Consider the following 26059-nt stretch of genomic DNA (forward strand, 5'->3'; position numbering starts at 1 on the left):
TTCAGATCGCTAACTATGCTAAAAGACGGCTGAGCTGCTCTTTAAATGTGATCTCTCCATTTGATAAGTGTATTTAGGAAACATGTCAGGTGTGACATTTCCTGGCACACACACACACAGAGATCTAAACGGCACTTCTCATTCTCTCTCACCATCTATCATCCTCCTCTCTGTCTTTCTATAGAGACAGATACACACCCACTGAAGCTGTTCTGTTTGGTCTCACTATGTATTTCATTAATAAACCACCCAAGATGTGCTTCCAGTCTCTGTCTTGCCCACACACACACACACACACAGGGTTGCTCTATCCCACTTGCACTGCAGCATCTAGTAAGTCTTCCATGGCAACCATTTCAAAAGTAAGATTCATCCACTTTATATAGCTGGCCTAGTTTGTCTCCTCCAGCCCCCGCTGAGCGCTGCCATCCACAATGACGACTGGGCCCCGATGCAGACGACACGGCGCAGGAGAGGGGGGACAAAATCCCTATGCAAACACCAACATTTAGTCTTGAAAGTTTTGTGTTCTACTTAATAAAGCCTTGACGAGACCTAAATAAAAGAGAGCGAGAGGACTATTTTACTGTGGGGGGAAAAGAAAAAACACATTTGAGTGCTTAAGTTGCAAAGTGGCACATACAGAAGTGATGCTCCAAAAAAAGAGAATTGAACAAGGGCAGAGGAAGAGAGCATGGGCCATGGGCGGACTCCCAGGAACAAACTCCCATCACCTACTCAAGACTGAAAAGACAAGCAAGTACACAGCCTTGTGCGTCTATGTGTAGACATTTAGCATCTTTGTGGGTTTTTTAATGTCTTTGCAGTTTCTTTGAATCTCTTTCGATGTCTTTTCTTTTGATCATTTTGAGGATAAGATAAGAAAAGATAATCCTTTATTCCTCCCATGATGGGGAAATGTACAGCAGTAGCAGACAACAGCAAAGAAACGTATAGCACAGATAATAACAATAGCAGTGAAAAAGAAAGCAGTATAAGAAGGAAAAAATATACACATTCCAATTATGTTTTGTGCTGAGAGTAGTTCTTGTTGTGGAGTCTGACAGGACGGCTGCAGGGAGGAGCTGTGATAACGCTGCTTCAAACATTTTGGGTGAAGGAACTCTCTAATCCAGTCAGGATGTCCCTCATGGAGTTGGAGAGATGACAGCTTGGTCATCATTCTCCTCTCTTCAACTACGGCTTCCACCAGCTGGAGTGGACATCCCAGGACAGAGCTGGCCTTCTTGACCAATCTGCTCAGTCTCTTCCTGTTCACAGCTGAGATAAAGCTGCTCCATATAAGATGACTAAGGCCACCACTAGTGTTTTAGTACTCAAGACCGTTCTTGGTTTTACTCAGTCTTGGTCGAGCTGGACTCAGGATTTTTTCCTCAAGCGCAGTCAAGACCACAGCTGCAGTGACATCTTTTTTTAATCACAAATGTCTCTCTGTCACTCACTCACTTTGGTTTATGTCATGTTATTCAATGACTTTAAGATAAGTAAAATTGTTCTACAAAAGTATCTGCTTGTGTCACCACCTGAAAAACCCGGTTGCACCAGTGTGCAAAGTGGGATCCAATCCAATCCAAACGTTGTCTCAATTAAATATGGTATATACATTTTTTTTTTTTTTAGCTGAGGAATAATGTAAATATCAAGCCACATGATTATTATGAGTACTGGCACTGAATACAGTAATGGTCTTGAAAATGGTCCATATTGGTTTGGTCTCGGCCTTGGACTTTGTCTTGCCCCCCCTCAAAGTCTTAAACCCTATTCGCACAGGATTAGTATTACTGGGGACCTCTGGTAATTTGTAATAATTGCAGAGGACGTCTGTGATCTTAATCCCGTGCGAATGCGCCGTGTCAGTAATTTGTAAAGTAAAAATTCCCCCACAAATTACCTAATAACCTAAATAACCTAAATATAGTAGGCTACTATATTTCACCAAAGACCAACGTCCCGTGGTAAAACTAGTCCCATGCGAATCTGCATCTCAGTAATTGAGGGGCATTTTTTGTTTTTATTGTGCGCTTTTTTCTACTTCTTTCCCGGTTGAAACATGGAGGCTGCAGTGGAAATTATGAGCCGCAATTTTGACACAATTTTAGGTGCAAATACAGTCGTATCGGTGCTGGAGACCGAAGAAACAGCTCAGATCCATAAAAAGAGATATTGACAGGCGGCTTTTTAATACAAATGCCGTGACTGCCCGTTATTGTGACAACAACTGCACACTGTTGCGAAGCCACGTTGCTGCTTTGACATTTTATTTACATTTGCTTCGCACATGAATGTGACAGCATGTGGATTATGACGTGCACAGCTTTGACGTCATACGGAGCCTTAAAGGTACATTGTGTAAGTTCTCCTGTTATCTATTCACGAAAATCGATTATTTCGTTCAAAAGTCTGTTTTTCATTCATCAATAATCCCCCCATCAACAAAGTAAAGTGTTCCTTTCAGCTCTGAATGAGCCGTTCATATCATTCATATCTCCATGGAGCGGGTAAGCTCGGTGCTGGCTGCCATGTGGTGTCTCCATGTTTTTACCTTCAGTGGCAGCGTGACGGTAGGAAACCACGGAAACTCAGCGGAGACACCGGAGCTGTCGGCTCAGGTGGAGGTGGCGTCTGTGAAAAGTCACCGCGGTAACGCAGTGAGGACTGTGAGGACCCGTCGGTAACAAACCAGATGTCATTTTAGTCACAGAAGTAGAGAGAAAGCCGGTGAAACGTGGGTCAGGTCAACAACACGACATCGCCATGACAACATATTGTTTAAGCCGTTACGTGCAGCGGCTGTCGTCTGTCTGCCGTCTAACCGATTTCACGTGAATGCAGCATGAAAAATATGACTGAGTTGCTTGCGATCTACAACCACACCGCTAGATGGGAGTAATTCTTACACAATGTACCTTTAATGTCAGTAAATCCGAGTAAAATACAGACTTGACTTATCCCGTGCAAATGCACCGCAAGAAACACAGACGTGGGGGGCTCATTTACAAATTACCAGACGTCCCGTGCGAATAGGGCTTTAGTCTTATCTTGGTCTTGGTTGGTCTTGACTTGGTCTCGGGTTAGGTGGTCTTGACTACAACACTAGCCACCACAGTGTCATAGAAGGTCTCAATGAATGCCCCCTTCATTCCAAAAGGCCTCAGCCTCCTGAGCAAAGTGGTGTTGTCAGTCCAGTCCAGTTTGTTGTTCAGACAAACACCCAGGTACTTACAAGATGTAACCATCTCAATGTCCCCTCCCTGGATGTTCACCTGTGAGGGATGAGGGTGTTTAGTATCTAGCCCCAATCAGACCTGGCTGTGTCCTGGAGTGAGCACATTAGCATGAGACTTCAGTTTCAGTTTCAATTAATAGTTATAGAAGCTTCTCCATTGGTGATCAAGATCTCATCTGCCCGCTCTACATGCAAATATAAACACATACGCAATGTTGTTTTCAGCCCATCCAGCTATGACAGATGGGTGTGTTGTCAGTGTGTTTGTGTGTGACAGAGAGAGAGAGAGAGAGAGAGATCGGGGCCAAATAGGGGCTGAGTGAAACATTGCCGTGTGCATAGCTCTACAATGAATGAATAAAATATTTTTGCTTTATTATGAAACTAGGGTGACACTTAGACTGTGACAGAGGACATCAGTAGAGTGGGTGGACTCTCATTGTGGCCAACGATGCACTTGGGTTCACACTTGTATAAGAATGTGGAAATATGTGGCTCAGACCAGCTCCAAATGTGGTGAGTGATCCGTTCTCAGATATGGTAAATGGTAAATGGATTTGCACTTACGTTTATAGCACTTCCAGTCTCTCAGACCACTCAAAGCTCTTTACACTGTTTTTATCACATTCATTCTTACACACACATTCATACACCTGATGATACATCAGGGGGCAAGTGTTAGGTTCAGACAGTGTCTTGCCAAAGGACACTTCAACATGCAGAGTGGAGGAGCAGGGAATCGAACTACCGACCTCCCGGTTAAAGGGATAGTTCAACATTTTTGGCAAATTGGTCCATTGCCATAATCCCTATAGTTTTAGGAGTAGGTTTGTTACCTTTAATTGTCGGTGCAAGCTATTTTCAGAACGGCAGAGCAGAGCCACGAGCTGCTCAGAGCTACGCTACGGAGGCTCATGGGATTTCTTGGTTTCCCTCATCAAACTCATCAAATACAAGTTGTGACCTGCACATTCACCACGCTCTACGGAACGTTACGAGACAGAGTCGTTTTCTAGGTAAATTCATGCAAAACCGCTGATGCGCGTTCCCGTCGGGGGCAGTTTTTCGGCAAGCAGTCTCTGCATTTACCTCAAAAACAACTCTGAGATAATAACGCGACATAGCGTAGTGAATGTGCAGGTCACAACTTGTCCATGAGAGCGTTTTGGAGTTGTTGAATTGTGTTTTTGATGAGGACAACCAAGAAATCCCATTAGCCTGAGTAGCGTAGCTCTGAGCAGCTCGCGGCTCTGCTCCGCCGTTCTAAAAATAGCTTGCACCGACAATTAAGGGTAACAAACCTACTCCTAAAACTATAGGGATTATGGCAATGGATCAATTTGCCAAAATGTTAAGCAATCCCTTTAATGAATGACCCATTCCTGAGCCACAGCTGCCTCAATGAAATGAAGTGTCCACTTGTGATCATGTCACATATGGACTCATGTTTCAGTGGCCCATTGGGAACATACTGTAACATTACAGCATTATAAACCTACATGTGGACTGTGGAGATATTAATAGGACAATAACATGTTTCTTAAAATTTCCATTTCCATCCCAAGTCATTTAGCCAAGAGTTGAGTGCTGCACTCACAACGGGTGAAAGTATCTCATGCTGACTTGTGAATTCATCACATTGTGACAGTCATTGGAGTCACCTGAGGCCGGGTGTGACCTGCTGTTAAATCTCCTGGGAGGAATCCTGGGGATAAGTGGTGTCGTGGGCCCGTCGTACTTTAGCTGGCATTACAACAGCCAGCAGCACAAACAAACCAGAGTGACATCAATAGCCTGAATAACGGCTCCTCAGAGGTTAAATACCTGACTCTTCTCTCCAGTCAGTCACAACCTAAAGCCTGCAGGAAACCGTGGGTTTGATGACTGGGAATCGTCCATAATGATTTTACGGTCACTTCTTTTCTTTCTTTAAAAAAAAAAGAAAAGAAAATCTTTTGCCGAGTTTCAGCCGAAACAATGAAACGCAGTTCAGAGTTTCAGTGCTCAGTTGATGAAGAGCTGCAATACAGACACACAGACCTTTAACTAATTCAATTACACTGCCATTTAACCTGTTTTTAATCTTGTGTACTTTTATTTTTTTTATTTTGCACTTTCTTCTATTCATCGTAAGGTGTGAAAGAAAGGCGCCTATGCAATAGAATGTACCATTATTAGCTGCTATTACAATACAAAACACAAGTTTAAAAGGGATTTTTTACCTGATGAATGCAGAAAAAATATGAAGACTCTTAAACAGTCACAGTTAATTAAGGGATCCATCGCCTTAGCAATCGTTTATGTAAAGATTAGTTATTACTAACAAAACAATCACTTCTCAAGGAACTCTTAGTCCTTCAGTTTATCTGATCAAACCCAAATCGCCAATAAATGAAAGTCCATGTTCTTCGTTGTCTGATGTGTGGGAGTTACATTTCCAGCAGAGGTTATTCAAACAATGGAGCACTATATAAGAATAATGTATAGTACATACTAATGCCTGCTGGGATTGTGACCTTTTAACATGATTTGCTAAAAATAAGAGCGTAGAACATCCAGTCCTATCCTTTGATGGCTGAAGTCTCTTCCATTTGCACCCTTGAAGGCCACATTAAAGCTCTTTTTATATCTATACTGTGTGAATGCAGCGGGTGTTCACTTGAGTAAGCGTTTCTATACGTCTTCAAAGCCTGCCTCGCAATTCCCCTGGGAGATCAAGGACACGCGGGGGTCAGCTCACCCCAATCTAAACACAACAAGTGACTTTGATTATTGCCTCTCCTGACGAAACAGCAGCTGATGTGTATCTGGGGGGGTTGGGGGGGGTCTGATTGTCACCATCTCTCCCACCGCCCGCCAGCGCCAAGAGCGCCATGTTCCTTCTGATGGTGTGAATCCGTCAGGACGAGAAGATGGAAATCCAGCTGTCCGCCTTATCTTGCCCACAGCATCTCCACCTCTTAGCAACACCAACAGCATTTTAACACATCCACCTCCACACTCTGTAACCCGCCCACCATCAGAAAGAAGTAAAAAGAAAAAAAAAGAAAGAAAAGACAGCCAGGCCTCCTGTCTCTCACCTTATTCTATCCATTCTCCCACTCAGCGTTATGTGAACGCGCCATGCCAGTGGAGGTGGGCAGAAATGGCAGAATGTGTTGCGAGGGAACGGCGGCCAAGAGGAAACATCACAGATGACTGATACACAGCTCGCTCATATTCAAGTCCACTTTTATTGATCATTGCCCAGTAACATTTACTTTCTTTTCCACCCTTACACTCCTGACAGTTCATCGATTCAGACAAAGCAGACGGATTCCACACTATCACTTATCTTTCATTAGATTACAGGAGACACAGAAATCGTTATTTTAGACATAAAGGCTGAAAAATGATCTGTTTTGGATATGGCCCGTTGACATTTCATCTCAAATGAGGGTTTCTAATGTTCTATCCTCTAAGCTGCTAGCTTTTTCAATAAGCTAAATGGAGCCTCTGACTCGGGCTAATGCTGCCTCTGACCAGCGGATCGGGACAGAGAAATTTGTTTTTAATACAGGAAAGTACAGTTTTGACCTCTAAATGTAACTCGGCACCACAGGCAGCCGTAATATCATCAGTGATAATGGCGGAAAATGGCATAGAGGGGAATCAAATCAACAGAGGGATGATGGATGGATGGATAGATGGAGGGAAGTCTGTAATGTCTGTCTTCACTCGCTGTCCCTTTTCTCACATGCAGCCCCCCTCCACCCCCCAGCGAATGGCTCCATCTCGCTGAATTATCATACTTGGATGCTGAACTACCGAGAGCGGGCCAGCGTTTGGTTATGAAAGTGTTGCACATTTGCAAGGAGGGTACATGCGAGTACATGCAAATAGGCCGCTGCTGCTGCTGCATTAGCATTTGATATCCTCCAGGCTACACAGTCAGTGCAAACGCCAAGATGTGGCAGCGCGTGTGTGTGCAGTGAACTCGACCACAGTGAGATACTGATCCGCGCTCTCTGGGCATCTTTAAACTGCGAGCACTGAGTCTAATTACACACGGCAATAAGACGCGGATGCTAAAGAGCACGCTGTTAGGATGTGTACAAAAAAATAAAATAAAATACTTGAAATACAGATGTCACACGCTCCTCCTCCTCCTCCTCCTCGAATACAGCTTGCCTTGCAAAAAGTAAAGAGTTCTCTTCACATCTAATTCAAGGGGTTAATAGAAATTAAAAACAATTTCACAGCTTACTATAACAGGAGTGCTCATTTTATGGTAAATTAGACCACAACAATTACATTTGTTGGAAGAGGAGGAGGAGGAGGGGGGGTGGTCTGTGGAAGCTGTGTACAGCCGCGGCGTGTGATCGGCAAAAGCCTTCAAGTGGGCTGTGCTGGATGCCGGAAAATAATTACACAAAGATAACGCACGGTAATTCAATATGGTCATGAAATAGAGAAACTGTAGGGAATAGTCCAGATGAGCTGCCGTCAGTCTCTCTGCTAGTTGGGGGGGGGGTCTGTCTCCGCTTCGGGCAGGACGTCGTCTTCGCCCTCCCCTCTCGGCTGGACACTTGGCGCACGTCCACCGCTGCTCACCCTGCCACCACCCCGTCCCCCCTCCTGGGCTTTGGGCCACTCCTTTTCAACGGGGGCTTCGTCTGACCACCTCCTTCACGCTGAGCTGCTCCCTCACACGGCTTCACTGCAGGGGGGAGAGGAAAAAAAGAGAGGGGGTGGGGGAGTGGGGAAGTTTGCATGAGGATGAGTGGACATTGTAACACACAACACTGGTTCTTCAAGTCACTAAGGCCTTGTTCACACTGCCGCTCCAAATTTGGGATTTTTGTCTTATCCAGATTGTATCGTAAACCACATCAGATCTGATTCTTTCGGAAACAGATTCAAACTGCATACAGAGGTGGTTTCAAATGCGATTCTTTCTTCTTCTTTTGAACCTTTATTTTAACTGGTCGGTCACTGAAGTTTCCCTTATTTACAGGGACAACGAGTTTACAGCAGCAACAGAGCATAAAAAACAATAGAGTATAAATAAAACAATTACATTGAAAAACAATCGCAGGGCCATTTACAAAAACCAGACACCAAACATTTAAAATCAGCAAGAGAGGGAATATACTCCAGCCCCAAAGCGTGTTGAAGAATATTCCATGAATTTAGAGCATCAAAAGAAAAAGGCTGATTTACCAAGCTCTGAATGTACAAACGGGACCTTAAGAGAAACCAAACTACTGGAACGAGTTGAATAAGATCCAGAGCGTCATTCTAATAGGGATGACATGTATGGGGGCTGTTTACCAGTAAGGGCCATGAAAATAAACAAATAGCAGTGTTTCATGCGTCTGTCAGAGAGGGAGGACCAGCCGACCATCTCATCGGATTTGTAGAGATCTGATTCAATGCAAACGGTGTCGTTGTTCAAACAGGATTTGGAAGTGTCTTTTGTGTTGCTCGCTATGGAAGCGTATTGCATTCACTCGAGTAATTCATTTTTTGGTTTGTTTTTTTGAATATTTTTTTCAGTTTTTCGTGGAAATTCTTTTCAGTTATTCGTGGCAATTTTTTTTTCTGTTTTCCGTGGTAATGTTTTTCCTCCTGTTTTTCGGGGTAATTTTTTTCTGACTTAACGAGATTTCAAAATCCTGCCAGAAGCTTCCACTTGCAAGTAACGTTTAACCGCTGCAGTCAACCCTCCACTTCATCACGGATCTATTACATAGATCCATGAGATACATCCATGGATATGCTCCACAAAAAATACAGTCGAGCTATCACCAGCATTGTAGATTTTCAAAGGAAAACCCACTCATTTTTCTTATTTTCACAGAAAAAAAATTGTCAGAAAAACAGAACAAACCAAAAAATAAATTACTCAGAAAAAGAGGATCTTTTTAAAAAAAAATTCAAGTGAATGCAATGCGCTTCCGTAGCTCGCAGTGCGACATAAGATGGACAACATAATTTGGGAGAGAGTGAAGCCTGCACTAACGGCCCGTGGGCGTAGCTTGTTACTGTAGAAAGAATCAGATCTGATCACTTGCAACATGTAATGTGGACTGTCAGTCAGTGAGATCGGATCCTGATCAGATTTGTGCTGCAGTCTGAACAAGGCGGTGCTTTATGAAAGGTGGTAGTTACCAAAACAACACATTTTTAATTTTGTTTTGTTTTTTAAACACTGGCTAGAAGAATTAAAAGGTCATTTTCCTGCCAAGCGGCACGGCTCGTCCAACAGTAGCTAAGCAACATTTTACTAAGCGAGACATAATTACTGGCAAGACTGGTCATTGTGGTTTAGTGCATTAATATTTCAATCAACAGCTAATGTGGTCACAGATCTCCAACACAACCACAAATGAAAACAAAAGGCTCAGATTATTATTATTTTTTTTTAAGAAATCAAGGTTTCTGTAAAGTGGACAACAGGCAGCAAATATTTTTCGCCATGACAACGCTTACACTTTTCTCCGAGGGACTTTTAGTCCAAACAGCTGTTGTGTTGCTTTGGCATCACAAAGAGCAGGATTTCATCTTCCAACATGTCTAACAAGCGGCGGTCAGTCTCGTTGAAAGACGGTCTTCAAACAAGCGAGTGACCTTTCTGTCACAACACATCTCAAAGAACGCCCTCAGATGGCTTTGTTACCCGGCTGCCTTGAGAAACATAACTGTCATTGGCATTTTAGTCAAAGTCTGACCATCGAGCATTACTTTGCAAGGCCTTCATTTCACTTTTTTCCTGCCTTCAAGGCGTCGACAGGGCATCATTTGAAATCCCTCCGACACCTCTCTCTTTCTCTCTCTCTCCTCCTGCTGGTTCCATTTCTGGAATCGCCAAGAGTCCGTTTCCCTTCTGTCAGAGAGGCCCTGAGCCTACGGATCCTCATTAGTCACTTTCCCTGAGACCACACTGACACCGGCGTCGCATTCTGCCTGGCTCAGACTCGCTGAAGGCTAGTGCCGCCACACACCAATTCACACACACTGTCAAAAGCAGAGGCGACTTTTTAACAGGAGCCGGGGCAATCATCAGAACCAACCAGGCTTTGAAAACGCTGCGAAATATCCTGGAAGTGCAAAATGTTACTGGGGCTAAAAGGCTGAGAGGCATTGGAACATTAAAAAAAGACAACGCCAGTGGTTTTCAAAGTTTAGGACCATTATCTACAGACTGAGTATATTTTACACAGAAATGACTACTATATCACAAGAAATTTGGAAATTTGTCTGGCTTTTCTTTCTTTCTTTTTTTCCTTATTAAAGTTAATGTTGCAAGCCGGCTTTAAAAACTAGTAAGCAGTGATTACAGCTGCCAATCACTGAGGTAGAACCTGAAAACCAGCAAAAAGACATCTTAAATATAATGCCTGCATTTAAAAGGGACTACGAGGAGTTTAGGAAAGTGAGGTGCTTTCACACTACATTTCCCATGAGCCTCCACGCGCACAGTGAAATTCCTGGACCGGCGCAAGATGGATGGAAGCGAAAACATTGGTAACACTTTACTTGAATAGGTATTCATAAGATTGACATAACACTGTCATAACCATGACATAACAGCTGTCATAAACATCAATGAATACTTATGACAGCTGTCGTTAAGTGTCATTCGGTAAGTTATGTCACTTTTAATGCAAAGTTGACATTGTTTGAGATGTTTTTGTTCTGACAACTTGACATAAAGACAATTTAAACTGTCATAGCAGACCTAATAGCCAAACTTTAAAAATGATGTCAAGTTATAACAAGGACATCTCAAACAATGTCAACTTTGCATCAAAAGTGACATAACTTACCGAATGACACTTAACGACAGCTGTCATAACTATTCATTGATGTTTATGCCGCCGGGCAGCGTCCGGGAAACAGAAACTAGGAAATGCTGGGCGAGTCGACCACTAAATGATAATATCAAAATAACTATAAAGACAAAACGATATATTTATCGAAAATGGACCCATTAACAAGTTTGGGTAACGTAGATTCATCCACATTAATATGAGACTCTCCAAAAGCAAACTCCTCGGGGTCTCTTTAATGACTTGCTTGACTGATACTAACACAGGTTTGCTTTCTTGCAGATTGGTGCCACTGTTATTCACTATATGAAGCTACACCAGCTGGTTAGCTTAGCATAAAGATGTGAATCAGAAGAACATCTCCATGCTGACAAACTAAAAATATATAAAACAAAAAACAATGGTAAGGACAGCCTCAGATAAGAAAACTATTCAATGGACTATCACTTTGTAACAAAATTTACACAAATTGAATTACCTTTCATGGAGCTGTGCTAGCTTCTTTTTAATGCTAAGCTAGGAGAAGCTAACTGGTTACATTATACAAATCAAAAAATGTGAATAAGCTTTCTCAAAACGGCATTACCTTCCTTTAAACTGCTGCTTTAAACCTTAGACTCGGGTATCCCATGTGTCTGAGCGTCCATGAACACACCAAAAAAGCTCAGCTTGCTACAAAAGCAGTGAAGCCTTGACAAAAAACAATAAAAGAAGCCAAATGGGTTCTCTGTGATGGATTACACATTTCATGCAACTTTCAAGTCGACGCAAGACGATTTCTATATTGTATGAACATGAATGGATACTAACAGCTGCCTGGAAGGTAGAAAATCAATCTAAAAGACTTACTGTATATGGATAGTGGTGATGGGGGGGGGGGGGGGGACATGGAGCGTGTAGATGATGGGCTAACGCGTGCAAAAATCAAATCCCATAGAATGATGCTGTTTTAAAAAAAGGGAGTAGAAAAAAGTTATAGCATCAAACCAACCTGGTGTTTGCATGGTGTCACTCCAGCGGACTGTCAGTCTCCGGACACTCAGTGACCGATAGCTGTGCCTGAAGGAAGGACAAACCCCAAATCAATACCTTGTCTAAAAACACTGGGAGAAACTTGAGACAGAGATCATGCAACGTCTACAGGAGAAGATATGCTCATGCAACTCAAGCTTTCTTTTTTGGATTAACTTTGTACAGGCAGAACCTTTTAAATATTACTATAAGCAACCAAATAAAAAAGTAACAGCAGCTCAACTGTACAGAAGATATTGACATAGATTTGGCTTTGTTCATTTTAGCAAGAGTTGCATTAACACTATTCTGACATATTTTGTTAGTACACAGAACAGTTATTTTGGTACATAAAATCCACTACTGTCAGATATTGGAAGTTACGTTTTTCTTACTTTTGAGTTGATTCTTTTTTGTTGCCATGACTGTAATGATATTTTAAGAAACTGTACGCATTTACTAGCAAGTTTATGTCAATGGATATACACACTACGAAATTAAACATTTAGGGTTAGGTTACCTTTACAGTGGAGTTCTCTAGGTTATAACCATCCTCTCCATTGCACTGCCATTACTCTACTAAAGTAGCCATCGCACCAGCGTCATTCATGACAATGAGCCCTAGATCTGAATGGTGGTTTGAATTCAGTTAATTTTCAGATGCTATAAAAGCAATTCTCATTGACGATTATGACCACAGGTAAGAGGATTGAAAAAGTCTTATACATACCCAGGCATTCAATGCTTTAGAACTCTATACACATTAGGAAGCTATCCAGGTTATTTTAGAGGTCTTACCTCTGGGTCCTTTTTAAAAAGTATAGAAAGAGAGAGAAAGAATAAGTTGTGCTCTTTTGATAATCAATCAAGACATCATTTAGTAGGGTTAAATTCGTCAGACGTTCAATACATTCATTTAGATTTAAAATGCGATTTTGAATGAGAAACAAAGGAAAACACCTACATCTGACTGCTGAAGGTAGTTTAAAAAAGGCCATTTCAGAATTTTACTAGGACAGGAAACAAATAAAGCAAGTTAAGTTTCATAAAAAACAAACTAAGCTTTATTGACAAACTGCTGCAAAACATCTTTTGGACAGATTTAGTATCCTATTTAGGCAAGCTTACACATGTAGCATAATGCATTTTATGGAGAGGGTACAGATACTAGTGGCAGAATAAGTACAGTTAGGATGTTTTAAAATATGTACAAGAGTTCGGATTGAGCTGCAGGATCCCTTCTCTGTAGAAAGAGAAGACCCATGTGGAGATTTTTGTCCCAATCCTTCTTTGAGTACTTTGTGCATGCAGTTTATAGAGGATCAGATCACAAAATGAAGACCTGAACTGTTTTTAGCATAACAGGAGGCCAGATCTTGGCCGTGTTCTCATTAAACAAACATTTTGTCTTCAGAGTCTTAAAATTAACTTTTAACAAGTAAAACAAATTGAGGATATGAGGACAGTCCATCTCAACAGTGTCTATTAGGGCTATATTTCAAAACTCTAAGTACAATGACAAATATTGCTGCCTAAGTCTAAATGGACAACGTTTTAGAACTATTTAAAAACAAACCATCATCAAGAATGAATTGTACTGATTCCATTACCATTGATTCTTTAACCTTGACTTAATTTAAGATTGTTTTTTGTCTCTATATTACATAATTGAAAGTTTAAAAGGTCTTTTATTTGGCTATATTAACAGAATTTTGAAATGTAGCCTAAATGGGAATCTGCAACTGACCCTTGACAGAGTCTTTGTATTTAAAAACAATTAAAATGGATTCCTTAGACAAGTGTGTAATGAGCCACTAATTCCACTAGAAATGATTACTCCCAAACACTTAAAGAAATTAACAATCAACAATGCAAAAAAGCCAGAGGGGGTAAAAAGGGTCAGAGAAAAAAAAAATCCAGCAACATAAACAAAAATTCAAATGAAAAAGAACAAAAAAAGACGCCAACTTCTCATCTCTAACCCATCTAAAAGCCGCTTTGGTTGGTTGGTTGGATGGATGGGTGGTTGGTTGGTTGGTTGGAGCAACAAAGTAGGGGGTGGGGGGAGGAGGAGGGGGGGTGTTGCGGTCAAATCTCAAAAAACCAGTTCAGATTTTCAGTTCCGAATTTGCTCTCTCGTATAAAGTCCGGTGTAGGAAAAAGACCAAACCAAAGACAAAACGGACAATTACTTTTGTCGGGCTGCTTAAAGCAAGAGCTGCCGTGGTAGACAGGCGGTAGTCAGGGCGACACGTTAAGGGTGGCAAGTCTGCTTCAGTACGGTCGGTAGGCCGGGTGCTCCCTGTAAGCCGTCTTGGCACCTCTGGAGGGGGGAGGGGCCTTCCCTGGACCTAACTGCTGGGTTCCGTTCCAGTCGTCCTGGCCTAGAGGGGAACACACATCAAATATAAACAAACATATGATTCAATGTGGATTCAAACACAACTCGTGCCAAACAGGGTTTTGGTCATATTCAGAGCACACTTTGCTTTGTTGACGAAAATCGTCCTTACCATACGACTCGTACGAGTCTGTGGTCTCGCCGTGTCCGTAGTCGTAGTATTCTGGCTCTCTGATGGTCAATAACAAGGGGAAGAAGAAGCAAAAAAAAAAAAATCACTTTTAATCTTCGAAAAACATCAAGTAGCTGCTGACTGTAATGTCTAGGGGGATGATAATTGGCTTCCACGAATAAGATCAAAGCTTGGCTCTCTAGCATGGAACATCTGAGTCCCGGCTGCCATCCCCACCATGAAACATGAAGCACCATCAGTGCTGAGTTTGTGCAGAGTGGCTGAAAAGTATTTCTTTTTACTCTCAGATCCCATCTCGAGAGAAACTAGCAACTAGGCGATGTGTGTGCATTTTGCGAGAAGCAGGTGAAAACCAAAGAGACGACTGATTCACTCACGCCTGCGGCTGACTGTAATAGCTGTCGTATGACTCGTAGGACGTGTCTGTGTAGCTCTCGTCGTAGCCCTGAAGAGGGAAAGGAAACAGAGAAAACAGGGTGAGATTTAAGGAGAGGCTTGTTCATGAATCATGAATGTCAAGATGTCCCAAAGTGCTACACTTGTACTACAACACACACACACACTCTCCCCCTTATGTTCCAAGCGTCTAAACCTCTTATCCCTGCGATGATGGACGAGCAGCTAACAGGACGCCCGAAATGATGGTGGAGACGGAGCGACGAAGGGGTCAGACTGAGCTACATCAAACTTGACAGCATCATATCTCCCTTATCAAAAATTAAAGCTGATAGAGATGCTTGCATATTAATTACTGTGCCGAGGACATCGACATAGAAAACTAAATGGATGAATGAAAAACAACCCCTCTAATGGAAGTGGTACTTACATATTCGTCGTAGCTCTCGGCGGCTGCAGCAGGAGTGTGCTGGTGGGGGGGCGGAGGCGCCATCCTCTGCGGAGGTCCGGCAGCTGGGGGCCTGGCACGTGGCGCCGCCGCTCCCCTGGCGGGTGCTGCAGGGAGTCCCCCTCGGCCTCCCGGGGCGCCCCTCACTGCACCACCTCTGGCTGGGCCGCCTCGACTCACTCCTCCCCTGGAAGCAGCGCCGCGGGGAGGCATTCCCCTGCCCCTGGAGGAAAGACACTCCGTTGTTACTGTGGTCCTGCTTAAAGGAATACTCCAACAATGTGAGAAATAGATGGGAAATGTATATGTAAAGGAATACGCTAACAACGTGAGAAATAGATGGGACAGGGTTTCCGCTACATGTAATTGATCGTGGCGCACCGCCACGGCAAAATAAAAGCCGCCACACCTTCAGAATGATGATTTTTTTTCTTTTTTTTTTTAATGTTAAAACAATGTAAAGCAGGTTTTCCACTAGGGGTTGCACAGACTAGTCCCCTGCTCCACAATGACGTTTTGAGCTTGACGTCGACTAGTCGCTGATCATGTAACAGTAGGCTACAAGAGTAGCAGCTTGAAACAACAGCTGAGTGCGCTGAATGAAAAAAATATGAGCGCCGTCAAGCTGGATAGAACGAGCGCGTACCAGACAGGAAGTCGGGCACAGAAAAGGCGAGAGAATCCGGTCAATTTTCAAAATAAAATAAATGATGATTAAGTTTGCTTGTCCGTCTATAAATATTTGTCAGTTGCGTCTGCACACAAGATAGGCTACATACAGCGCTAGAGACAGACCTGTGTGTGTGTGGAAAACCGAGTAGCCTACAGACGGGTCGATGTTTGACCGGCGTGGAGAGAGAGAGCAGGAGAAACTGCCGCTTCCGCGGGCAGTGTGTCCGGGCTGCCGGCAATTAAAAAAAAAAAAAAAAAAAACTCCGCTCATATCGACAGCTTTACGTCGCGCACAACAACAACAGCAGCAACCAACCAGGAAAAACTAAAACTGTGAGTGAAACTGTGAGTGAGCAGGACTGTGATGGTGACGAGGCCTGTGTGTCGTTTTCCTCCCTAATTGTTTAATGAACAGTAGCTACAGTATTTTCTTTTGCACCTGTATATGTTACAAAAAAACAAACTGATTTACAGCTTGTTGTTTATAAAGCTGCTGTTCTGTGGACTAATTTCTGTGCGTGAGCTGTCAGTCAGTGAATACAGATTGTTGCTGAGCATGTCCCTCCTCCTGGGATTTTAGTTATGATGGGAAAAATATGAATGATGTCATCAGCAACTAGTCGACGATCCGGTCTCGTGCGCCCCCCCCCCCCCCGTCGATCAGACCACCCTCGCCGCCACTCTTTAAAAAAATCCTGGAGGAAACACTGTGGGAAATGTATATATAAAGGAATACGCTAACAACGCGAGAAACAGATGGGAAATGTATATAAGTTTGTTACAACTCTCATTTCTGTATACTGAATCTTAAAGGGATAGTTCAACATTTTGGCAAACTGGCCCATTGCCATAATCCCTATAGTCTTAGCAGTAGGTTTGTTACCTTTATTGTAGGCTATTTTTAGAACGGCGGAGCAGAGCCGTGAGCTGCTCAGAGCTGATACGGAGGCTCATGGGATTTCTTGGTTTCCCTCGTCAAACTCATCAAATACACAATCCAACAACTCCAAAACGGTCTCATGGACATTCACCACGTTATGAAATAATAACGGAATGTTACGAGGCCGAGTTGTTTTCGAGGCAAATGCAGAGACTGCTTAGTGAAAAACTGTCGCTGACAGGAACGCGCATCAGCAGTTTTGTCATGAATATACCTCGAAAACAACTCTGTCTTGTAACGTTCTGTTACATTATAATTATTAATGGGCCAATTTGCCAAAATGTTGAACTATCCCTTTAACCTGGCACCTGGCAGAGTTCAGACTGTGGGTTCTGGAGACCCCGGGGGTTCAACCTTTTCACCAAATGTGGGTCTGTTCACTTTGTGTCACGTTAGGGGTCCTTGATACAATTAGGTTTGAGAATAACTGCTCTGAACCTCATATATTAACCCCCTCCCCTCCTTTTCCCCAGTCCTAATGCTAAGCTATGCTAACCAGCTTTTGACTCCAGCTGCATATTCAAGGTAACAGTGGAATCCATACACTCCAAGCCAAACTTAAACAACTGTACGGCTTTTCATATTAATTATAGCAACCTAGACATGAATTGGGAATTGGTTTCGATTCCTTAACGTTTCAACCTTTAGCCGAGTGTTGGACTATAGTAGTAGATGAACAACAGTGCCTTTGTTTTATCTCTGTAACCAAGCAGCCATCATGCCAGAAACCCTGTGTGTGTGTGTGTGCAGCTCTCTCACCTGTGTCCCCCAGCAGGGGGGACTCCACGGCCCCTGACCGGCATGCCCCCTCGGCCTCGGGCTCCGTGGTCCTGGCCTCCGTTCAGGTAGCTCATCTCCATGAACTGCTCTTGGCAGATATCATCCATCATATCCTGCACGCGCACACACACACACAGGAAGAAAATAAAAAGAGGAAAGAGAGGGGATGAGAACCAAGACCACATGACACAGGGAAAGTAACGCCGTGTAGATGAAAGAGACAGAAGAAAAGGAGGCCGTGTGGAAGAGGGACTGATGAATAAAACAGTGAAACACAATTACAGAGCTGCTTACAACATGCCATCCTCCTAATGGCTAACAGAGCAAGTGGAAGAAGAAGTCTCAGCGCCAGTGAGTCATGGTGTGAAGAGAGAGAGGGGGGGGTCGTGGATGTAGGAGGTTGGAGCCCATCCATCCACACTCTCTGGCTTCATGTGCCTCTGCCATCATGCACAAAATGTAAATCACTTCTGCCGGCACTTCTTGACAAGTCTGGTACAACTACCTCAACAGTTACCTCACGCTATCCGAAAAGAAAGCAAGAATGGGAGAAAAAAAAAACAATCAGTTGGGGTGGATTACAGTGACTGCCTGTCTGAGCAGCACAAATCCCGTAACACAATCCACCGCCTTTCTTCAGGGAGCAATCACAAGAGCTGCACTGTGACCCAATCAATTCTTTTTCATAAATCAGTCCCTGGACTTGGAATAGTGATGGAGCTCTAATGATGAGAGAAAAAGAAATAGGCGGGGGGGGGGGCAGATAGCTGAATATGCTGCACATGCTGCAGCTTTCAATTTTTCTGCAGCAAAAGCAGGAAAAACACAAAACCATTTGTCTGATTAGAAATTCATGGCAGGCCAGGAGCCGGGGCGACTGCAGCTGCTTTTAACAGGCAGCCGGGGCCATGTGTTTCTACCCATCAGCCTATTTAGATCAATGGATATATCTTTGGATATAGATGATACTTTTGAATGCGGCACTGTCGCAAAATAACAAGCTATGCCAGTCATCCCTTTTGTGCATACACTGACAGACATAGAGCTACAAAGACATGAAAGAGACGAGGAACAACAGAAGAGTGAGAGTCTGTAAAAAGACCTGAGAAGTGCAGGTGATGCATGAAACATTTTCCAACAAATCATGTCCACCTCCTTATGAAAAAAGATGAGTCATTTATTAAAATATGTCTCACTTCAAAATGACGTGACGTCAAGTCAGGCCTCCGGCCGCAACAATAGGTTTTTGCCTAAAATTTACATAAGGCGACAAAAACATCGCAGCTGGTTCGTCGGCTCATTCATCTTCCCTCCGATCCAAATTATTCTTTCTTCTAAAAAGACCCGTCCACACTAATTAAAAAATGTAAGGCTTCTCACAAACCCCTGGGCCCGTTGGCCTGCTTTGGCGAGAGCCTTTGTCGGAGCACTATGGGCTTCAGCTGGGCTTGACAGCGGACCGGGCTTGCCCACGCACAAGAAATCTCACAGCACAAAAACCAATAAAGCGAGTGTGGGCAGCGCAGGGTGAATATGTCCATATCTGTCCAGGAGCTCTATATCTTGTGGCTGATTCCCCTCACTCCCTGAAGAATGAGAGCCAGGCAAAGAGGCAGAGACGGACAGATGTGCATGCCACCAGAAGGACTAAACCCCGCCGCCTCGTTTAAAACCGAGATCCCACTGTACTGTCATTGACGAGCCCCGTCATTACGCCGCCTTCACACAACCCAAACGCGGTGTGAAAGGGGCCATTGAAAGCTACCCAATTCCCCCTCTAAGGCTGATTGCTGTACGTGCCTGGACTTTGCCATCGGGCCTGTTTGTTCCAGGTAAACACCCACTCCATCTCCCCCATCTGTCCTCCTGTCCCCACCCCCCCCTCCCCCCTCGCAGAGCTTTGCTAACTCACACACCGTGACTGCTCACCTTTCTGAAAGGCAACACCCTCGGTCAGTCAAGTCAGTCACTTACACAAAAACACTTTCACCGGGACTGCTCTAATTGACCGGGTGCCGCACTTTCACATCTCTAACGACATTCTCAAAACCCCCTGCAATTAGACTTGTCTCTGTTGTGTGATTTAGAGTAATCACCTCTGCATCCGAAGGGGAAAAGCTGTGACTTTACAGACTAATCGCACATATAGACTGTGTAAAGGCTGGGGGAAAAAAAAAATCAGCTCATTAACTGATTTGTCTGAAAATGATTTGGCGATGATCTTGATATTTAATCCTGGAAGTCTGAGGTTTTTCAAACAAAAACATTTCCTAAGTCCAATGTTTCTTTCTCATCTAATTAATCAATCATTTTTTGGTATTTGAGATGCTGATTGGACCAAACAAGACATTTACATCACAATTGGCTTTTGTAAATTATTGGATCGATACTGGATAATTAGAATAATAGGTGGTTGCTGCCATAGATTAATTTATAAGACCAAGCTGTCATCTGACCAGTAAGATGACAGATAATTTGCCTGTTCATTTAAACATAGCTTTTTTTTCTCCATTTAACAAGTTAAATTGCTTTTTTAATCCATCTATACACAATCAATACCAGACAGCTAATCGGCCTCTATTGACAAAATGACGGATAAATGATCAACATGTCACTGGAACACAAAAACTACACAAATACAAAGCCATACTCACAGGGAACAGGAACTTCTTCACCTCCTCCATGGCGTGCGCCATGCGCAGGTAGGCCTCGGGCACGGGGGCGAACACCTCGATGAAGACGTGCAGCTCCATGGACAGGTGCGCGTACTTGGGCTCGCCGCCTTTCCTCAGCCCCTCCTCCTGAAACAAGGGCACAGGAGCAATCCAACAAGTCAAGCAGGGCGCACGGAGAACTCCAGAGATTAAATTAATTATGCAGGAAGTAAATCACATTTCATCCACCTCGGAGGGGCGGCGGGCAGAGGCGTGGTATTCCCTGTCTTTATAAAGCTTAATAATCACATCAGACTGGTAGATAACAGCTTTAGCGGGCTAGTCCGGAAGGTTCCTGGGACAGATGTGCGGTGTGTGGATGCCCTTGGCGTTCACGTTTAAGTTCAGCCAAAGCTATCTGGCAAGATGGCGCCATCTGCTTTCACTACCTGACACCCTTCTCAAGTGCAGACCAGATGTGTTGTATTCTTCTCACAGGTGTGTTACATCAGATGTGTGTGTGTGTGTGTGTTTGTTGTGTCGTACCTTGGCTTTGTCTCTCATGGATCCTTTGCCCAGCACGGAGATCTTGGCCCCGGTCTCTTCCTGAAGACGTTTGATTGTATTGCCCTGAGGTCCCAAAATCTTCCCCACGAAATTGAACTAATAAGAAAACAAAGCAGAGCAAAGATTAGTGTGGCAGTCGAGTTTAACGCCGCAAGAGTGAAGGCACAATCGCCGGAGCGGGGTTGTGTTGTGCATACCGGGAGCCTTTAAGAAGTAGATTTACCAGAGAAGGTCAATACGAGCCCTGGAGGAGCCGTAACAGCATCGGTAACAATTCACTACGATCAATCATCCGAGCAGCGAGACAGAACCAACGTGTGATCAAACAGCTCGGGTATTTTTTACCTCCTCAATCTTCCAACAACGTAATTACTGAGTGTATGATGTGTCCTACAATTAGCTGTCACTGCCACACTTTTTGTGAAAGAAAGAAATGCCCCCCGAAGACGCAAAATCCTCCTGGAGTTGTAAAAGTAGCTTTTTTGCAAATCTGAATACGCTCATTAGCTTTTGTCATTCCTGACACAGCTGAGTGATGTACAAATTAAAAAACTATGTCTGGGAGGCGATCAGACCGCTGGTGTTATCACCACAGACCAGACTTTTACATCATATTGATCTGATGATCAGGAGTGGGCAGGTGGATATAGATCTATAGCGTACAAAAAAGTAAACTGACAACCAAGACAACATATATTTTACTCATTGTCAATCATATAATCCATCATCTTCAAGCCAATGATACGGATCGATGCACTCGTAGTTACAAGCTAAAAGAAAAGTAAGAGTGAACACAAACAGAGCAGGGGGGGGGGTCTTATCTCGTGAACGTGGTATGAATTGCACCGAAATATAAAGCCACCCTAACCATAGTAGTATTAACATTTTGATCCTTTCACTGATATTTTAAAACATGCCAGTATCAGCTGTAATTAGACTCTGGAGCTTAAAGATCGAGGTTGAGAGGAGTAATTTGAGACTCCCAAGTAACCCCATGGCTTTGTATAATTGAAACCCGGCTGCAGGATAAATTAAATCAAGAGGGGTTCACAGTGAAAACGAGGACAGAGGAAGGAGGAGACGAAGGAGGAGGAGGAGGAGGAGGAGGAGGAGGGGGAGGGAGAAAAAGAACAGGGGCGAAGAAAGCTCAGCTCACCTTCGGGTACTGTTTGACAGGTATGAGAACTCGCTCCTTAAGTTTGATGTTCTTTGTTGTGAAAAGGTCCAGGTATGACTCTGCCTCCTTTTTAGTCTCGCCTTTCTGGATTCTATCAATTTCTAGAAGGGGGGGAGAGGGATGATGGTTTTAGGCAAAGAGTTCCAAAATCAAACAGGATTCAAAGTGACAAAGCACATTATCATTATCATCATCATCATGCGGTGGACTTCTGTGTTCTTACATGACAGTGTTGGTGAGTTACAGTTCAATCAAAACAAGGCTCAACTGATTGAGCGTTCACATTCATGACTGAGTTGTTAATTATTTTCTACAGACACCAATTTGTTTTTGACTCACAAATTGCTAAATCGATGTGAACTGAATGCCAAATAACAGTGCTTACAGATGAATACAAGAAAAGATGATAAATACGTGTTTTTCTGTGCTTTTGAGGCTTTATTTTGTACTTTTTGTATGGAATACAGCCTGAGGTTGATTCAGTCATCAAGCAGCAACTTTTGTGACAATCGTTTTAATCTTTTCAGACATTTTTCAAAAACTCCTCCAATGTGTGTATTTGTTTTTTTAAATTCATATTTCTGGGGTTGCAACTGGTTTGATAAAAGATATTTGAAGGCATCCATTTATAACCTGTTTTAATGATTAACTGAAGAAACTATTGTCAACACTTTTTATAATCAAAACAACAGCCCTTATTATGAACCTTTCAATCTGGTGACTTTGACAAATTACCTCTTTCACAGCTACATTGTGAAGCAGTAACCACCAGCTCTTCTCCACACCTCCTTTCACCTCATCCATGTGACACCGCACCGCACCGCACCGCACCGACACCATCTCAAACCACCTACTCTCTCCTGGCCATGGCAACCCTGGAGCCCACCATGTGCAAACATGTCAGCTCCGCTACGTCTACCAGCTGCAGATCGGAGCGAGTGGGAGGGCAGGGGTTCAGGAGATTTTTTTTTTTTTTTGCTGGGGGAACCCACAACACACTGACACTTTGGATTTTCTGTGTCACTCTTGTGCTCAGATTCAGAGATGTCGCCTTTCATACTGCCCATGTCCTGTTAGACAAAGAGACCTCAGCAGAGCTACCTGATTTACTTTTGGGAGCTGCAGAATATGAGAACCACAGAGCACATGGGCAACAGCACAGTGCATGGTCACCACCTTGTAATGTCCTTATTGCCTATGGTGAGCTGGGTTGCCCTTGAAGAGACTTGTAGAGCTCAGTATATTGACTTTAAATCTGTCCCTCTGTAGCCAACATCCTGCTACATCATCCTACAGGATAACTACATGATAGCTATTACTTCAAAAACCAGATTCAGTGACACATACACAACAATATCAATAACAGGATAGCATCCACAGTGGCATGCAAAGGTTTGGGCACCCCTGGTCAACATTTATGTAGTTGAGCAAGTGAAAGATGAAATGATCTCCAAGAGGCATGAAGTTAAATATGAAACACTCTTTTACAATATTTTAAGCAACATCAAGTGCATTATTTTTGTTTTCTACATTTTTAGGGTGAAAAAGCAGCAAAAGAATGGGAAACCCAGCAGACTTGAGCTCTCAGATAACTTTGACCAAGGTATCAGACAAGCCTTTTAGCTTACCATTTACACAGTGACAGTTTCCAAAGGGGGGGATATGTTCTAACTATGCAGGGTTCCCAAACCTTTACTCTACTGAGGGTCTTTTTCCTTTTCTGTCATAAAAGACGACAATGAAAAAATATATAAAATTTAAAATGAAAAGAGAACGTGTATCTTTATGCCTTTTGGTGGTAATTTCCTCTTCCACTTGCTTAACTGTTAATAAAAAGACAAGGGGTGCCCAAACATTTGCATGCCAGTGTATAAAATGAAGACTACAGAAAACAGTAAATCTGGGCACCGCGGGCTCCCTCTCTACAGCTCAGCTACATGACCACTGTCCTGGAGCTGCCTCCTGCAGTTCCGTGCTCAAGGACACTTCAGCAGCGGGCCGACCGACACTCACAGCGGGACATGGAGGTCTGTCTCACCCCGGGACATGGAGGTCTGTCTCACCCCGGCTGCCAGGCCGCCGCTCGCGCATCTCGGCTGGAAAGTGGCCGCGTGACCCCGCGGTCGCGGATACTGGCGCACATTTGAATTAAAAAAAATGCTGCGCAACGCAGCTGTGACACAATGAGCTCAACAGGAACTCATCACCAAGAACAAACAACCCGTTTGTCTCCTAAGTTAACAAGTCTACACAAGCCTCCACATTAAGGAAGAAACATGAAAGATACCGCAGCTGCACGAGAGGAAGCGGAAATCACTCTCAAGAAGATGAATACCTGAAAGTAAGTCCATTGTGCTGTTGTTAACGGCTTTGGGTCGTTTTAAATTTTGGACGCCGCTCAGTTAACTAGCCTACAGTTAACTCCGACATGAACCCATTAATCACACCGACTCATTACGGAGCGAAAAAAAGCATTTGACATTATTGTGGCCGATGTGGGGCAGTCCACGTCCCGTCCACACATGGAGCTAGAAGCGTGGAGGTGTGTGTTTGGCGGCGCGTTCACGAGCCATACGTGGTCCCTCTCGGAGTCAGTCAAAGAATAAACCGCATAGAGAGAGTGAACGTAAACACAAGCAAACACTACTTTACCTGCGTTTAAAAGTTTCATGGCGTGTGTAAACGACGAGTCCAGGCTGTCCTTCTCCGCCAGCAGCTCGGGGAGGTATTTGTCGTCGTTCTCCATTTTGAGTTTTAGAGAGGGGGGGAGTCAGTTTCGGTGCAACACAAAAAAGCGTGGAGAAAAAACCCCAACTGTAATAGAAAAAAAAAGTAGTCCGGTTATGTAACTATGGAGTGCCGCGTATCCTCTGTGCAGACGGCGCTTTGCATGTGGCTACCGGGCGTCTCTGCGAAAAGACGAGTCCGCTACTTTGCGTGTTTGTGGGTTCCCCAACTGCCTGACGCCGCGGTGTGCACAGCAGCGCTGCCTGGATGGAAATGGGAGAACAAAAGCGGCGAGAGACTGGAGAATAGTCATCCGACTCAAGCCGACGGAAGTGAGCTCAGAAGGACGTAGTGCTCCGGACTGACGCCGCCTACTGTGTGCTGCCGCCTCCAGTAGAGATAACCCCACTGTAAGATTTACGATAGCAGTTATGTGGTAACATGTGGTAATATGGTGGCACTACATTACAGTTTTATAGGCATATCTTTGATATCTGCACTGTTTGATAAAATCAGAAATGCACTACAAGTTTTAACTACTTGTTATAATATATATATGATTGAATTGCATTATTTAGAAATAGAAACCTCTGAAGTCATCTCGTCAGATTCACTGCATCACCAAGACCATTAGATAGATAGTGTCTAAATATCCATTATAGTGGCAGTTTGAGAATTAGTGTATTTTTACATTTAAAATCATAGAATAACAAGTCTAAAAGTGATGGATGGATGGATGGATGGATGGATGGATGGATGGATGGATGGATGGATGGATGGATAGATAGATAGATAGATAGATAGATAGATAGATAGATAGATAGATAGATAGATAGATAGATAGATAGATAGATAGATAGAAAAATAAGTTATGGCATTAGAAAGCTAAATTACAGACAAGGACAATGTTCAAATGCCCCTATATGAATTGTTATGCACAAGACATTTCACATAAAGTAGCTATACTTTAAATGATGTGATTAGGATTGAATAGGATAATGATGTTGGCAGGTATATAGTGTTTAATTTGTTATCATTTCAGTTCAGGCAACCTTTCCTGAAGTTGTGGCACCCTCATTCCAGGCTCTCTAC

At 43.4% G+C, this 26059-nt stretch overlaps 1 protein-coding gene and 1 long non-coding RNA gene across 2 annotated transcripts; both read right to left on the reverse strand.

The window, feature by feature from the left end:
- Window positions 1–6461: 6461 nt before the first annotated feature.
- LOC146978916 (uncharacterized) lies at window positions 6462–12709 on the reverse strand. Its single transcript, XR_015037140.1, has 3 exons — window positions 12593–12709; window positions 12053–12120; window positions 6462–7946 (listed from the first exon to the last, which is right to left on the reverse strand). It is a non-coding gene; the product is annotated as an uncharacterized LOC146978916 (long non-coding RNA).
- Window positions 12710–13113: 404 nt separating this feature from the next.
- Window positions 13114–25243, reverse strand: khdrbs1b (KH domain containing, RNA binding, signal transduction associated 1b). Its single transcript, XM_085791985.1, has 9 exons — window positions 24893–25243; window positions 22220–22341; window positions 21043–21159; window positions 20497–20643; window positions 17822–17955; window positions 15433–15673; window positions 14984–15051; window positions 14586–14644; window positions 13114–14456 (listed from the first exon to the last, which is right to left on the reverse strand). The coding sequence occupies exons 1-9, from the start codon at window positions 24984–24986 to the stop codon at window positions 14347–14349; spliced, it is 1092 nt and encodes a 363-aa protein (XP_085648111.1). The 5' UTR covers window positions 24987–25243; the 3' UTR covers window positions 13114–14346.
- Window positions 25244–26059: the final 816 nt, after the last annotated feature.

This window comes from Trachurus japonicus, chromosome 11 (genome assembly GCF_045865225.1).
Source record: "Trachurus japonicus isolate A0001 chromosome 11, Traja_1.0".
Lineage (NCBI taxonomy): Eukaryota > Metazoa > Chordata > Actinopteri > Carangiformes > Carangidae > Trachurus > Trachurus japonicus.